The sequence below is a fragment of the Paramacrobiotus metropolitanus genome, unplaced genomic scaffold (genome assembly GCF_019649055.1).
Source record: "Paramacrobiotus metropolitanus isolate TYO unplaced genomic scaffold, Prichtersi_v1.0 Parri_scaffold0000009, whole genome shotgun sequence".
NCBI classification, from domain to species: Eukaryota; Metazoa; Tardigrada; class Eutardigrada; order Parachela; family Macrobiotidae; genus Paramacrobiotus; species Paramacrobiotus metropolitanus.
In genome coordinates, this window is record NW_026570229.1 from 959,076 (window position 1) to 974,946 (window position 15,871).

Here is a 15,871-nt window from a genome sequence, read left to right on the forward strand (position 1 = left end):
TTATTGATATCAAGTTATTGCATGATCAAGTTATTGTCACTTCCGGTGCGGTTGCGGCATTCAGTGATGGCCGCCTTCGTAGGTTTTCATGTAGCGGCAAAAGTGCCGACGCGCTCGGGATGATGTTGTGCACGGTCGTGCCGTGGAAATTAAATCAGCAGTACAAAATCTCTTAAGTGCCGATGAGCCTCGCGTTTCGCTGTATAAATAAATGTATGTAGAAAAGTGCATTCGATGTTATAAGTTGAACATTTGCCTTCAATCTTAACGGCACATCGGCATATTATAGCCTCATTTTTGTTCCTTGGATTTCTACCCTAGGAAGCCGGCAGGGGAAGTCTGCGTAATAAACTATTTCTGAAAATCGATCGACCGTAAGCGATTATTCATTAACAATTTTACTCCGCCAAAATTCGCTAGTTCAAAACAATGCCTTATAATCGAGACTCTATTAAATTTTGGTGTTGCGTACCAGACTATTGAAATCCATGGTGAGCGAGTGCCGGATATGGGATGGGAAGCCGAGAAGAAGGCCAGAGCGGACAGATGTCGCCGTTTCGATTAGGAGGTCGAAGACGCGCGCCCATTGCTCCCTCTAACCTTCCTTCTGGCCACTTGCCCCCAAACAAGACGTTCCGTACAGGTTTACTTGGCTGGGATTGGTCTTCCGAATGTAGCGACGCACACAGGTGCTCTTCCATCGTCCGGCTCGCATAATATCCGGCTCAGGGATGTTTTCGTCGGCTGCGGTGGTGGCGGCTCCAATGCGAAAGCTGTGGGTGTTTAGGCGGTCGCGTTCAGTGTGGTCCCAGAGCAGCTTCCGGATGTGATGCAGCACGGAAGCTCGTGTGAGGTGTTGACCTGCGCGAAAGGTGAAGAGTGGACCATCCGCGCAGGCTTTGGTGGTGCGGCTGTGGTTGTAGCGTTCGTATGCTCGCACCGGACAAACCGAGCGGTTAGTCGCGTTCAAGCGAAGTACAACGCAACTCCCAAGTTGGTCAGTTTTCGAACGTTTAATGCACACTGTAATGGCATCGTCTTCCGTCTTCACGTCACGCGACAGCAGAGTGCGATGGCGGTCATGAGACGTCGGTGATGGTGAGACGAGCTCGCTTATCCGCAGAAAACCAAAGAATGCCATCGTGAAGGCACACCACAGCATGCTAGCGTCGACGGTGTGCAGCGAGCTGAGTCGTAAGCGGTCCTTCAGCTGACGCATTAAGTGCATGTTGATCGGTAACCTTTTGTCTGGACTGGACGCCGACAGTCGGACGAAACCACTAATCGTGCGTTTCACGATGTCGGCATTGGCTGGACTTTCCGCATCGGCTTCGCGGTGTAGGTTATGGATGGCGGCCACGTAAACTTTGGCAGTATTTACGCTGGCGCCTTCGTCATGTAAGCTGGCGATGAATCGGGCGACTGTGGTAGGATGTGCTGGCAGTGGAATAAGACGGTGTGTGGCGCAGTAGTTGGTAAAGCGTGTTGCGCCGGCGCGGTAAGTGGATCGTGTGGACGTTGCGATGTGGGCTTCCAAGAGACGGCTCAGTGATGGGATATCCCGTAGGTTTGTCGAAGATCGTCGAAGATGTTCGGGCACGGCGTTGGATGAGCGGCTGCTAGCGGTGCGAGACGTCGGAAACGGGAAACCTGGAAACGAGATAGTGCATCAGCTATGCCGTTGTCCACACCTTGTCCACACCTCTGACGTCATGTTGTTATCCGCGGCTGCAGCCGTCATGCGACGCATGAGGTCAAGCACGCCTGGATTGGTGGATTTCAGACTCTCCCACGCCAGCGTCGCGCCCTCGTTGTCGGTGTGGAAGATAATCTTCCAGCACCACAACCGCTTCCCCCAAACAAGCATTGCAAGCAAGATCGGGACCATTTCCAAGTACTGGATTGGCACAGAGAGGTCATGAATCCAGGTGGGCCAACGCTGTTGGAACCATTCACCACTGAAGTACGCCCCGAGGCCAGTAGTGCCGGAGGCGTCGGTGTACAGGTTGAAGATGTCGGAGGTACTCCACGATTGTTTAATAAAAGAGGCTGTGCCGTTTCATTTTGGAAGGAAGGTGAGCCACCACTGGATGTCCCGGTGGAAGTCAGGTGAGAGGTTCAGTGAGCGCTGGCCATGTTGTTCAGATAGAAGCCGGATGAGCCGGCGGGTAAATAGGCGACTGGTTGGTACGCATTTAGAGGCGAACTGCAGCGTGCCGATCAAGCTTTGGAGCTCTGATGCAGTACAGTGGGTACGGTTCGACCAAGCTTGGAGTGTGTCCAGGATTTCACACGTTACAGTAAGAAAAAATTGCACACGTTACACAGTCGTCAGTTTAACAAAATAGTCAAGTTACGCTAGTGGCGATAATCGAGAATGAATTCTGCAGTCAGTCAGGTTAGCATGATAAGGACATCGTATCCGGGAAAAATAACATTGTAGGTCAGCGAAACAATGACAGCCAGAGAGCAAAAACAGGTCACCCGGATTTTAACTCTAGTTAATGGATTAACTAACACTTAACTTAGGCAAAAATGACCTGATGTCGTTATATTCAAACTGGAGTACTTTTGCTAAAACTTTTGCGCGCTCCCAACCTTTTTTGAAAATTATTACAATGGATGGCGTAGCCGTATGACTTATCTGTGCCAACTTGAAACCAGAAAAGGTAGTATGGGAACTATGGAACAGACTTTCGAAAGCAAACCGGTGTACAGAACCGGTTCGCAGGGCTTTGTGACTATGATTGCCGACTGTATCTATTATTTTTATTTTGTGCTACAAAGTACAGTACGAGTGCAGACTTTGGTCTTATTCCGTATGCGAGCGTCCTTACTAGCAAATAACGGCGTGGCTTAAGGCTGTTGCATGATCTCATCTTACGCCAACAAATGGGTCTCTACTCTGTTCGAAGCTGTCACCGCTTGTCAGCAGTCGCGATGGGAGACGGGTAAACATCTATTTATACTGTTTTGCATTGACGTGATTTCAGCTAGTTTTTGTGCAATAATGGGGATCAGAAAATGCTTAATTTATTTTATGGACAAGGAAATGTGGTCGTCTTATCCAGAGATTTTGACGGAATCCGCTTTGGTGTTGTGGTTCGCATGCCAGATTTGTTTGAAATTTGGACTGCGCGTTCTCCCTGAATGGCGAACCAGTCGACTGGATCCTGACAATCACAACAACTTCGATTCTCTCCTCGAACTGTCTGGACATGTAAGTCTCGCTTGCAACAAGTGATTTAAGGTGTTATATTGCGTATTATGATAAAATTACAACTTACTGGTTTGGAAACGTATTTTTTTGTATCTTACCAGGGACGCGTACCGGCCCCCCTCTCAGAAAAATTTCATTTTTTGCAGGATGACAGAGTAACAATAGGGTATACCTAAAAAAATAATTTCTTCTGCCATGATCAGTAGGGCGTGGCTAAACAAAATTAAAAATTTAAAGATACTGTACTCTATGTCATGTTATAGCCTATAAATCGTAGTGAATTATTTTTTTAGAGATAGATCTGTACATCATTCTTACTTCGGTTTCGTGCAATCAGTATTTGTGCTAAAAAGTGATAGCGCAAACTGAGAACTGAAATATAAAATGAAATAAAAATCTGAGCACCTGCAGATTCACTCTTAAAAATAACCACCACCTGCTAGTCTCGCGAGTACCGCGAACCACTTTTACCTTTTTGACAATAGCTACAGGTTCTAATACATACCTATATCAAATAGTTATTATTCATACTTATATTATCATACTTGCTTACAGACTGTTACATCGTGCTCATGCGCAGGTGTACATATAAATATTTACGTCAACCGGTCAAGGTCAAATACATGTACTAACATCGTGTACTTAAATGTTCGACTTGGTAACGGCCGACGCGTTTCCGCCAACGAAATGGCGGACCACCCTGGGGCTCAGTTACCGTAGCTTATTAATTATCAACCCGTGGTAAATAAATAGTGTAAGACTATTGGACGAGGCTTTTATTTTGGTAAGGATTTCTATTAATTATGCACTAATGAGCCTTTCATTCACGGTCACTTGTAATGTGTGAACATTATTGTAATAAAATGTAATGTGCAAATTACAGATAAAAGGTACTGTGTATAATGTAATAATCAAAAATTACCCATTAATTTGTACGGTACCTCTAGTAACTATTCGCATTTATCATTTTCTAAAAGTCCTTGGACTGTATATCGGAAGGGCTACAAAGCCTACAATCATGATAGACCAATGCTCATTAACATTTTTTTTCAACCTTTTGCAGAAGGTCAACTCTTGCTTCTGGGAAGACGTCATGTCGGGATGGACACAACCGCATCCGGTGGCAGTTCACCGTTCGGCACTGGCTGGATTGGATGTACTAGTCCCGACTGCGGCGAGCCGAGCCTTCGCCTATGTGACCACCTGGATGACCGTTGCCCTTACGGCCGTCGTCACTGTCTCACTGGTTCTCCTGGTCTGCGTCAATCGCCGCTGGACATCTCCGGTATCAAAGCACCAAATCTCACACTGCCGTGAGCTTGCGGCGTGGATCGGAAAGCATAGTTGGGTTGCCGACGAATGCACTCCGCCGCTGGACATCATGATCCTCTTATACGTGGTTGCCTTAGGTGGCCTCTTTTGCCTTCTGTTTACGAACGATATGGTCTTTGTCGCCATACCAGTGGTGGTTGTAGCATGGCAGACAATTAGATCGGCAGGTATGATCCTTGGTCCGTCCGCGGTGCATCCGTGCTGCAGCGCCACCACGGAAATGTCAATTTACCAGATACTCTTGATGCATGCGGTAACCAGCGCCTTCAGCTTCTCCGTTTACTATGGTATTTGGATATTATGCAGCGCAGTTCCAGTGGTTCTTCTAGCGTGGATGGCAGTTGTACTGGCCGTCACTGTATGTGGGACGTCCGCGGTGCTCCCTGGCTGCATGGTCTTCGTTATTGTATTGGCTGTTTATTGTGCCGGCAGAATTTGGGGATTGTGGATGAATGAGACCTATTTTGCACTGATTAAAAGGAAAATAAGGTAAACGATTTTTGTTCATTTTAACGTTAACTTATTAACGGTACTGACATGCTGTGTGGGAGCCGCACTACGCCTGCCGCTCTAGATAGCCAGCCAAACTCAAGCGTATATCGAGCACTGGTGAGGTGAGATGCTCAATAACATCACACAAATCTGATACAAAATGCGAGGCTTCCGCTATTACACCTTCGCTCGCTTTCCCTAACGATGATCACAACCAAGCACTCGGGATCTCTTGTACATTTTAGCCGTCATAAATGTGCATAAATCACACTCTTAACACACTCGGACCAAGCCCAGACTCACCAGGGCACATTTCCCTGGGCCAAACTCAGAACATTTCTGCGTACAAATGTCGAATATTGCACTAGTATGCATAAAAAATAAATTTATCTGCTGTGGTTCAAAGTGCGTGGTCAAACAAAAGTTAAATGCATACAAGATTCCATGTATATAATTACATTAAATGTACTCTGAACACAACTAATGTGTTTAATTGAAATAAACAGTGTTACCTTAGTGGTAGTTAGTGCAACTAAAGACGTCTCTGCACTTTCTTAATTCGACTGTTGACAGGCAAATAAGGCAATCGCCTGCTGTGGAATCCATCAGGAAACATTTATCCAACGATCCATTACATAAAAAGGCGTTCGCGGGCACAGACAAGCACCAACGACAAGCGCAGTGGGAAAGGGCAGCTTGCAGCTTTAAGGTGTTTACTCTTGGATGCTTTGCCGTTTGCTACTATGTCTGGCCCTTGTGCCAAGGATTTCCCTTTATCTTTCGATGGCAGACCGACACCGGAAGCAGCAACTGGACCTACTGGCGCACCGTTAATACGACAGGGACCTGCAACAAACACGGAACAGTACGTACATACACGCCTTTTTGAGCTACCTTTAATTTATTAACGAACATAATATGATTCTTTGCGCATTATTGTCCGTTCAACTGTAGGTTTACTATGGTACTTCCCGCTACTGCAGCCCTGGTCTTCAGAAACTGAATGTTTTGCTAACCAAAGAAAAAATGCTTTGGCGGCAACCTTGAACCTGAAATGAATTAAGAAAGCAAGAAAACAAATTTTCAGTGCGGTTTTTCAGAACATAATTGGCAATATTAATTTTGGTTGTACCCCATTTTTATATTATTTGTGCCTTATTGATTAAACTGATCAGTAAATGTTATTTTTTATGCTGAACTTATTCAATCAGATTATAGGTAATTAAACCACAGACGTTTTGGAAACCAAAAAGGTCTACTCTAGACAAAAAAGCGGCAAGATTTTTAAACAGTAACAAGGACTATCGTACAAGTTTCAAGAACTCTTTTAGACATTCGATCAAAACGCCGCCATGCTGTCTTACTGGGTGGATCTGCAATCAGAAGAACTGCAGTCAGCGCATACCGCCAATTCGGATCTGCTGGCCAGCTTCACTCCATCCTTCTCATCCGCCGTTGGCTGGATATTCCTGGTATGGTGTGGAGCCTTGTCCGGGCTTAGTCATGTACCTTTTGAGGCCTTAATATGCGTGGAAAATATCGTCTTTGTCATCGCTATCTTGGTCATCGGCGGACTCCTCGTTCGTAACGGTGTCCGTGCCTGCTACAAAAAATGGCGTCGGCGTGTCGTATCACAGCGAAAGAAAAACGCCGCCGACAGGTTAGTACTCGTAACTACGCAACTTGGAACAGACCGTGTTTCGTAGATTATAACGCAATTAGATAATTTTTAAAACCATTATTATTTTCAAATTTAGCAAAAATCTCTTGAAAGAAGTTAAGGTTCAAGTGCGTTTTGTACCAGCAACTAGTGTACCATGTAATGGGTGCCCTATACCTTTAGATGGCCACACAACTTTTACGTAATTAAGGTGCGTGCTTGAAAAAATCGTCGTGTTTTGATGTTTCAGTGATAAGTCGTGGAACTCGTTAACTGCAGAACTTGTATCAGATGATATCGAGACAGGAAATGAGGTTGCTAACCAGGAAATATCAAGAAAGGAAGCTAGGCCCGGCGCACGCGTGACTGCTGCGTGCACACAAAAGACTGACACTCCGAAAAACACAGACCTGACAGTATCCTGCTGCTTGTGTACGAGACTACGTTACTGCATCTATGAGGGAGTGAGCAATGTTTGGTTATTCTTGCTGACCACCCATTGCCCGCTAGTCGGCCTGGTGCTTTCGTATTCCCTGGTCGGGCTGTTCCTGCCTGAACGTTTCCAGCTGCCCGGTCTTCTGCTGCTGTTGACCGCGTACAGTATTTGGATGTACCTCTGGTTGGTGAAGTCAGCGCGGCAGATGCGGAGCGTTGTGCGATCCGGTCAAAAGGAGCGCAAAGACCGCAGCGTTAGGTTTAGAGACGGCTCTTGGGCTGCCCCGCTCCAGCCTCCTGCAGTAAGAACGCCTTGTATCCGATGATTCAGCTGGCTTCCGGCTGTTGGGTTGTTAATGCATTTGCGGCATCGGGCGCCATTGTTACTGCCATAAGGAAGCTGCAAATATTTTTTTGGTTGCAATGGTATCTAATCCTTGGCTTTTTTGATTAAACATTAGCTTACTTAATTACCGTATTTTACGAACTAAAGACTTTTTTTCATAGGGTCACTGTTTTTTCGTAAGGGTTTGGGGTCTTTATTTTGGGAGGGGCTTCCATTAATCATGCACGGTTAATGGACAAGTGTTTTGCAAGAGTTTTATCCGTCTTAATATACCCGCGTAACACTCGAATGTTCGATAGAAAAACCTGTGTATCATTGCATTACGCAAACAGCAAAACATTAACCGGTATAACGAAAACAATAAACACTTTATACGGTTACCACTAATATGATTATTGCCGCTAATAACTGTTAAAACTGATCCAAGTTGTAATAGTTTCGGACTATTTTTCCTGAGGGACAGGGTCAGTTTCTGACGGCAAGGCATGTGTCGGAACTTCGGGACGGGCTTCTCAATCAGCCGCGAAGGGACAATTATTGATAAAACGCATTATATCGGAAGACGTAATTTTGTAAAATACAAACATATTGCTGTTAATTCGTCTTTGTAAAATACAACACATTTGTCTTTGGCACCAAAAAAGCCGCCGCTGCATTTGCGTTTAACTGGATACAATTACTAACCGCCAGGAGTTATTCTTAGCTTTATAAAAATATAGTGATTGCTTCGTGTTTGTACAGAAAACCCCACAGTGTATGCTTGTTTTCTGCAGACCGTCAAATAAGTATAGCGCCGAGGTGAGCCGCACCAGTACCCATGTTGTTGTTTACTGTTGAGTCGTTGACTAGCCTGACTGATTTACCATGTACTGGGCCATATGGCGTCTGGTCACGTGGCTTAGGAAGTGGCAAAGTGCATTCAGTAGAGGATTGCAGTATTAGAATGAGTCAACAGTCACGTACACAGTTACGATGCGAATCAATTTTCATCCTGTGTCAGCTGGAGAATTTAATTTTACGAGCGACTGTAACTAATCACAGACAGGGAATACATGTATATTGTCCATGTTTTCTGTATATCGAAATAATTTGCTAACCGAAAATTGCTTTATATACGTAACTAAAATTGGAAAACTTCCTTGTTGCAAACAATGTATTTTGTATCTGTAAGACTGTAACCGTCACCTGCACATAGTATCTATGTATTTGGGCTCTTAAGGTATATGGGCTTCATTTCTGCACGGGCACAAGTACGACAAATATCGATACTAATTCGCATAAGATGGTTGATTTCGGCAGTCGATTTTTTAAACAAGCTACCGCAGTCAGCAGCGTTCTCCGTACAAAGCAACAGTAAACCGGATTTTCTCATAGTTCGGCCAGCAGACCTTCCGGTACTTATACCAGTTAATGTCTTACAGTTAGTCGTTTGTACTCAACTTGAGCTCTCAAACAACGCAGCCGCTGATGGTTAAATACAGAGCTTTACGTTGTTGACATGATACCACACGAAACACTGAGTCTTTACTCTGACCATGGTTGCCGTCGCTCTCAGTTGTCAGTGAACTCTTGTTCGCATCGTTTGGCAAGCCCTTGATTTTTGAACCATTTTCGCTAAAATGGCAGTCAAAAAGCCGTTTGCCATTTCCGCTGAAAAAGAAAGGTTTCCGTCCTATCCAGAAATCTTGACCGAGTCCGTTTTGGTCCTGTGGTTCGCCTGTCAAATTTGCTTGAAATTTGGATTACGTATTCTTCCACAATGGCGAGATAGCCGCTTAGACCCGGATCAACACAACGATTTCGATCTCCTACTCCAAATGTCCGGATTTGTAAGTCAGGTTTATTCGCTTTAGCATTATAATAAAGACTGCTCGTGCTTAAGTAAGTCATTTAAGTAAGTTTGTTATTTAAGTGTTATATTTGGATACCGTTAGTCAAATGCCGGAAGTAATTTGTGGGCTTACTTGGTATACAGCTATAATAGCTTAGGTAGTGTTCTAGGCACACACTTAACTGCCAAGGGAAATAAATGTCATCCCCGGCCGTTGCATCCACCTTTTCCACCAATGCTTGTAAAAGGAAGCCGTGCTATTATTCTTTGGTACTTTTATTAATATTTTTGGTATATTAGAATGATATTATAATAATCCATCCACAGACAGCTTAATCAAGTAAACAGTATCTTAAGGATTTCATCAGTAGTTGACTACTGAGCATCCTATCAATGATTTTGCAAATTAAAGAGTTTTACACAGTTCGGATATATTGCTTGTTATCCTATCCAATCAACTATACAGCAGACCGTCACAAAACGCAACTTATTAGAGAATCGAACGAAACTTTTCAAGCGCTTCCGGCGCGTAAAACCTGCCAACCGCCTTGGTGTGGGAGCGTTAGTCTTTAACTTTGCGCAAACACTGTCTCTGCGAGGTTTCCATTATAATCTCAGTCAGTTAAACGCAAATAATTCTACAAAGTTTTATGCTGTACTAAGAAAAGCTGGCGGGGAAAAAAGCTGTTACCTCCTGAATTTATGACTTCGTTGCTCCTGGGTACTTTACACAAGGTAAGATTAAAGCGCCCGATTTGATTTTCTGCCTTTTTCCTTAGGCCATATTTGCAGACCATGTAGTACGCACACGAACGCATTCTATAGTGAAATTTATTGGGGTACCTAGAAATTGCCAAATTGCTGGTTGGTTTGATCATAAACTGGATAATAAGAGAACTTGTTTTTTAAAATCACTTGCCAGTAGTTGTTATTTCGTGGTGAAAGCTGCCACGTTTCTTTACTCGCCATCAGAAAGTATTGTGCGTATAGTTCTGTTGTACTCGTACATTTATACTGCTCCTTGCATCTGTGTAGCTACGTTCACAGCTTTTTGGTTGTCTCGCATCCTAAGAAACGAATCTCTGACTCGTATTTTGCGATAACCTTTTAAAACAATGATACAGTATTAAAAACAAAACGAAAGAGGCAGCGAAATAGCAGGGTTTTTCAAGTTTCAAGGTTTATATGCTTACAAGGCAATTTTCAGCGACCCACATTTTTAATTTTCACTACAAGATAGGGCAATCCTATAAGTTCTGTTGCGTTCCGCGCACCGGAGAAACCTTGTTTCTCTCGTTTTCAGGATCTAGTTGCTGACAATTGAAGAAATTTGTAGCATTGCCTATTTTGATTTGTTTTGTACCATATTGTATTTGTAAAGGAATATACATGTATTGCAAATTCTTAGCCATTTTCGAAAATGTAAGTATATCTGTAGCTTGTAAGTAAAAGCGTGCCCCGCCGCCCGCGTGTCCCATTACGTGGGCGCAGAGCAGGAAAGCCCACGAAGAAACACTGAATCCAATGTCCGCAACATCAAAAATTAATACGATTTTCCCAAATAGCCACGCAATCAGCCCAATGTAATGGCGTAGTGCTATGTATCTAAAAAGTAATATCTAGTGTTTATTTTTATTTGGTTGCCTGATTGACTGCATCCTACGCGTACTTTGAAGATAAAGCTTTTATTAACTCTAGGTTATTTTTAATACTTTCTACAACAGACAAGAAGATTTTCCTTTTTTAAAACCCGGAAAATGGGTACTAATAATTATTATGAACTACTTATTTTAATAATACGAGTACATACTGCAAAATAAAACCTGACAGTGCTGACACTGACCGATAAAGTCGATTTTGCCACGGCTCTAGTCCGACGTTCATTGCGCCGTACTGCCATTATCCTGTTTTTAACACTCTGCACGATCACGTGGGTACAGTGATAGAGCGAATTTATATAAACAAGGAAACCACTTAACACTGCGCCATTGACATGTCATGTTGTTTTCCGTAACATCTTGCAGAAAGTTAACGCCTGCTTCTGGGATGATGTCATGTCGGGATGGATGTCACCGCATCCGGTCACGGTCACCCACTCGACATTGGCGGGGTTGCTTGCCGTCCCATCAAGTGCGTCGTACATTGTCCTTGGCTACGCGGCCACCTTGACGACAATCCTCCTTACGGCCTTGCTCGGCGTCTCGCTCTTCTACGTGATATTCATCAACCGCGACTGGACGTCTCCCGTATCAAAGGAGCATTTCCTGTACTGCCGTGGATTGGCAGCATTGAGCACAAAGCACAGCCGGATGTTTGCCCGTATTCAGCTGCCAGATTACGTAACGGCCGTGCTGGTCGTGGTGGCCGTTTCCATCGGCCCCGTTGTTCACTATGCTGTGTGGGTGGTCTTCAGTGCCTTACCGGTGGTGCTTGTGGCATGGATGTCAGTCATAGCGGCTGTAGCTGTATTTGGCCCTTCCGCGGTGTTCCCTGGCTGTGTTCTCTTTTCCATCGTTTTGGCCGTTTATTGTTGTGGCAGAATTTGGGGAGTGTGGATGAATGAGACGTATTCTTCACTGATTAAAACGGGAATCAGGCATGTATGAATATTAAAAAATATGGAACGTAAATGTTCACTCGCTAAAAACTATCCCTGTTTGATATTTTGCAGAGCAACAAGTGTACTTAGCTACTAAAAGTATAACTGACTGTTAAGTCCGCACTGGATATACCCGTTGTCTCTTACGAAATATGAATTCGCAGTATCTGATTTTTGCAGGCTAAAATCTCAATAAACAAAAATAATTTACTCATACAGTATAACGTTTCGGTTCAGCATTAGAAACATTGATAGATTGGGTTTTCTTGCGCAAGCACAAATAAAATTCTTGCTGACCTTATTGTGCAAAATTACAGGATATTAATTCCTGGGAAATCCACGGTGAAACCTTCACCGATAGCTCCTTTATCGGGAAAGACGCTCATAGGCTTGGACAGCAGCCAACGACAAGAAGACATGGACGGCGCTCTTCGTAGCTTGTTGGCCTTTTTTTTGGGATGCATTGCTGTTTACTACAACGTCTGGCCATTGTGCCAACAGTTTCCGGTAGTCAATCAATGGCAGAGCACAACCGGAAGCGCCAACTGGACATACTGGCACGTTACTAATACGACAGGGTCCTGCAGCAAGCACGGAACAGTACGTGCTCCCGCGTTTGCGAAACCAGTGATTCGATGTTACGAATTAAGTATGGGACAATATCGCGAACTATTGTAAAGCGCTGCATATTCTAATGTACAGCATTTTTTTGCTTTTTGTTATGCTGTTGTCGGTTGCCGAAACTCCAGTACTCTCTGGAATGTCAAGTTTCCGGCTTACTGCCAACAGAAAAAATTTGGAAAACCCTCGTTTCATAAAGTATGGTGAGAGAATTATGTCTTTTCCAGAATTTCGATCAAGGCACGGCGATGCTCTCATACTGGGTGGATTTGCAATCGGAGGAGCTGCGCTCTTTGCACACCTCTAATTCCGAGCTGCTGGCCAGCTTCACCCCGCGCTACCCATCGGCCGTCGGCTGGGCCTTCCTGGTGTGGAGTGGAGTGCTGTCTGGCGCCACTGGTGTACCGTTCACGGGTCTGCAGTACGCGCAAGCGATCCTCATTGGCCTGGTCGTGTTGCTCGTCGGAGGACTACTTTTCTACGACGGGGTGAGCGCCTGCTACAGCAAATGGCGTCGGCGTGTCATGGGTCAACGAAGCGCGGAGGCCAGCGACAGGTTAGTACCCTTGACACAGGCTGCGCTCGACAAATAACTATGACACTGAGAAACGGCTGTATACGGTAATGTTACGCCTTGCAGGCATCTCAGCGTCGTAGTAAGCTCCGTCTCAAGGTCCAATAACCGGCCGGCACATAATTCAGTATCGCATTACGTGACGATCCTGTGAACAATAACAATAGCCAGTTGTCTGTCGCTGGCCACAATGACACGCACGTTTTCTGTATTTTAAAATGGCGCACTGACACGCACATTTTCTGTATTTTAATTTAGGGACAAGTCGCAACTGCTACCTGCGGACGTTGCGGTGGAAGCGACCGGAGTACTGGACATCCCGCCATCAGATAAAACGCCTGTTTCAGCTGACGTGGCAGCGAATGGTACAGGCATTGCGCCATCCGATCCTATGGAAGGGAATACACCAAGCGACCAAGTAACGGCTGAAACTAAGAGCGAACACGGTGCGCCGATGTCTATCGATCCGCCGCCCATGGCTTCCACGGCGAATATTGTCGCCGCAGAGGCCAGAGCACCTTTTTGCCTTTGTGAACAACTGGGCAGCACCTGGGTGATCGTGCTGGGCGCTCATTGCCCGTTAGTCTGCATGGTACTCCCGTATTCCCTGGTGGGTCTGTCACTGCCTGAAGAACTGCAGCTGCCCGGGCTCCTGCTGCTGCTGACGGCGTACACAGTGTGGATGTACGGCATGTTGGTGAAGTTTGTATGGGAGATGTGTTGCGGTGTGCAGTCCATTACAGCGGAATCGAAGTGCCGGCGTGCCAGCTGTGGAGGCGGTACAGCGACCACCCGCCCCAAGCAGTCAACTGCACAACCGCCTCGCATGAAATAGTTGGGTTGGTTTCCGCGCCGGTTCAGTGTTTAATAGCCTTGCGACATCGGGCACGTTTATGATTGTTACGATCCTCAGAAAGGCTTAATTTTTTGTTTGGTAAAAATTAATTTAGCCTTTCAAATTCCGAGCTTTGGCTAAGCAAAATAGCAAATACCGATTAATACTAAATAGTAAACAGTATTTGCTAGTCTGCTTAAAATTTTTAAGTTAATACGAAGATACAAAAACTAATATTAATTTTTGATTAATTTTTGCAACCACAATTTCTTAAGCATTCGCTCTGCTCCGCTATTCGAGCATTTCCACGTTTCTCGTGCCCATAATAATAATTGTGCCCGATGTCGTGTGGCCCCGTCTGTATTATGCGTTCAACGGTTGCCGGCAAGGATATTGTGGAATTATTTCAATTGTTACTGTAAACTTGCTTGAAGTGGTCACTGAGTTAGGAGGCGTCCACTACCGAGTCGCTTCTCACCCACACAGTCTGGGTTAGGACTCATAACGTCCGCTGTGTGGATAACATTAAGTTTCGTTGAGGTGAAAATTTTGATTTAGGTGTACGGTAGAAAGCCCGCACAGCCGCCCGGCTTTCAGATGGACATACTTCTACTGCGCTAGACCTTAAAAACCTACATATTTAAACGCAGAATCTACCTTGAAAATTATTCGCATGCATCAGTGAGGCCATTTTTAAAACTCTGTTTTCTCAACATGGTGAGATTGATACGTGTAAATAATTAATAAACAGTCCAGTGGAATCCAAAACATACCCGTAAATTAAAACTCTTCAAATCACAGCCTAAGAACCACCCCGTGTCTACTGATTTGTGCAGGTCACGAACGTTGTCGTAAGATTAACGCTCGGTACTTACTGCTTTGGCGCAATAACAGTGACAGTTCAAGCGAGTTTACAGTACAAGATTTGAAGAGTTCCGAAGACGAGCATCACCCGCAGGATTGTCACCATGATTATCATTATCGATTATGGAAAATCTCCGTGTTAACTCCCGTATTTCCCGCTTCATAATGCCATTTCCCGGTTCACTACAAGCCCACCGTTAGACGACAACGCCCAAAGTGCTTTCTCATCCATGCTTTCTCCGTGTCGCGTTCCTTCTGTCACTTACGGAAGGAATGTTCCCGTGAAACCGCGGCTACTTTCATTTCCGACGACTTGCCCTGTTATGCAGTGTATATGTATTATGCACGCGGATTTGACGTGCATGCGTTCGTTATTTTATGGTACTACATCTGGACACAAGTAATTGGCAAGAATTAGCGGTAAATAAGTTCCATCATACTGATTTACTGCCGTCCCAGAAATTGTTTTACTCGAACCGTTATCATCCATACGGTGTGCTGCAATGCAGATTACTAGACGTTTCAAATGATTCGGAATTCTGGTAAAATCATTATAATATGTAAGGAGGCTGTGCTAAAGTTAAGATTCCGGCTGCAACCAGCATGTTCTACAACTTTGTTGATGTTTTATCCTGTTCTTTGCTAAAGCTAAAACGACTTGTCTGATGAGTCTTGTCCAAGTATATAGGAACATACGGAAAGAATCGGAAAGTAAAAAAAACGAGGACTTTTCGTCATGGCCGTAATTATCTGATCGCTGCAAGCCTGCAACAGCTTTGCAATTTAAATTTCATGTGCCGTTTAAAACATTATATCCTGAAATAAAATTATTGAGAAACATTGCGTGCAACGCGTCCAATCCACAGAAACTTTGAATTGACACAGTGTACCCTTGGCTGTTAAAATCTGCTACATATTTACTACATTATCATAAATTTCCGAATTCTCGGAACAGCCGAATTGTACCACACTTCCGCTTCGGTCATTTGAGAAAGTATTGGGAAAGTACTGCACTACTCGCGCGTGCGGAAATTTTTCAAAGGACGCAAAAGAAAAGTTATA

General features: G+C 44.6%; 3 protein-coding genes across 12 annotated transcripts; 2 read left to right on the plus strand and 1 right to left on the minus strand.

The window, feature by feature from the left end:
• Positions 1-496: 496 nt before the first annotated feature.
• LOC129582958 (uncharacterized) lies at positions 497-2,630 on the minus strand. The gene has a single exon (XM_055474589.1). It carries the CDS (start codon positions 1,226-1,228, stop codon positions 596-598), a length of 633 nt encoding a protein of 210 aa, XP_055330564.1. The 5' UTR covers positions 1,229-2,630; the 3' UTR covers positions 497-595.
• Positions 2,631-2,814: 184 nt separating this feature from the next.
• LOC129582957 (uncharacterized) lies at positions 2,815-7,852 on the plus strand. Its single transcript, XM_055474588.1, has 5 exons — positions 2,815-3,220; positions 4,284-5,041; positions 5,618-5,909; positions 6,376-6,704; positions 6,955-7,852. The coding sequence occupies exons 1-5, from the start codon at positions 2,870-2,872 to the stop codon at positions 7,463-7,465; spliced, it is 2,241 nt and encodes a 746-aa protein (XP_055330563.1). The 5' UTR covers positions 2,815-2,869; the 3' UTR covers positions 7,466-7,852.
• A 960-nt stretch (positions 7,853-8,812) lies between these two features.
• On the plus strand, positions 8,813-15,577 carry LOC129583018 (uncharacterized). Of its 10 annotated transcripts, none has more exons than XM_055474696.1 (6): positions 8,816-9,314; positions 11,341-11,912; positions 12,233-12,515; positions 12,764-13,092; positions 13,369-13,944; positions 14,840-15,575. In XM_055474696.1, the coding sequence occupies exons 1-6, from the start codon at positions 9,105-9,107 to the stop codon at positions 14,973-14,975; spliced, it is 2,106 nt and encodes a 701-aa protein (XP_055330671.1). In that variant the 5' UTR covers positions 8,816-9,104; the 3' UTR covers positions 14,976-15,575. The 10 variants fall into 10 exon arrangements, with proteins under 10 accessions (XP_055330681.1, XP_055330671.1, XP_055330678.1 ...); XM_055474703.1 differs by having other exon boundaries at positions 8,817-9,314; positions 14,877-15,577; XM_055474697.1 differs by having other exon boundaries at positions 8,817-9,314; positions 14,863-15,576.
• Positions 15,578-15,871: the final 294 nt, after the last annotated feature.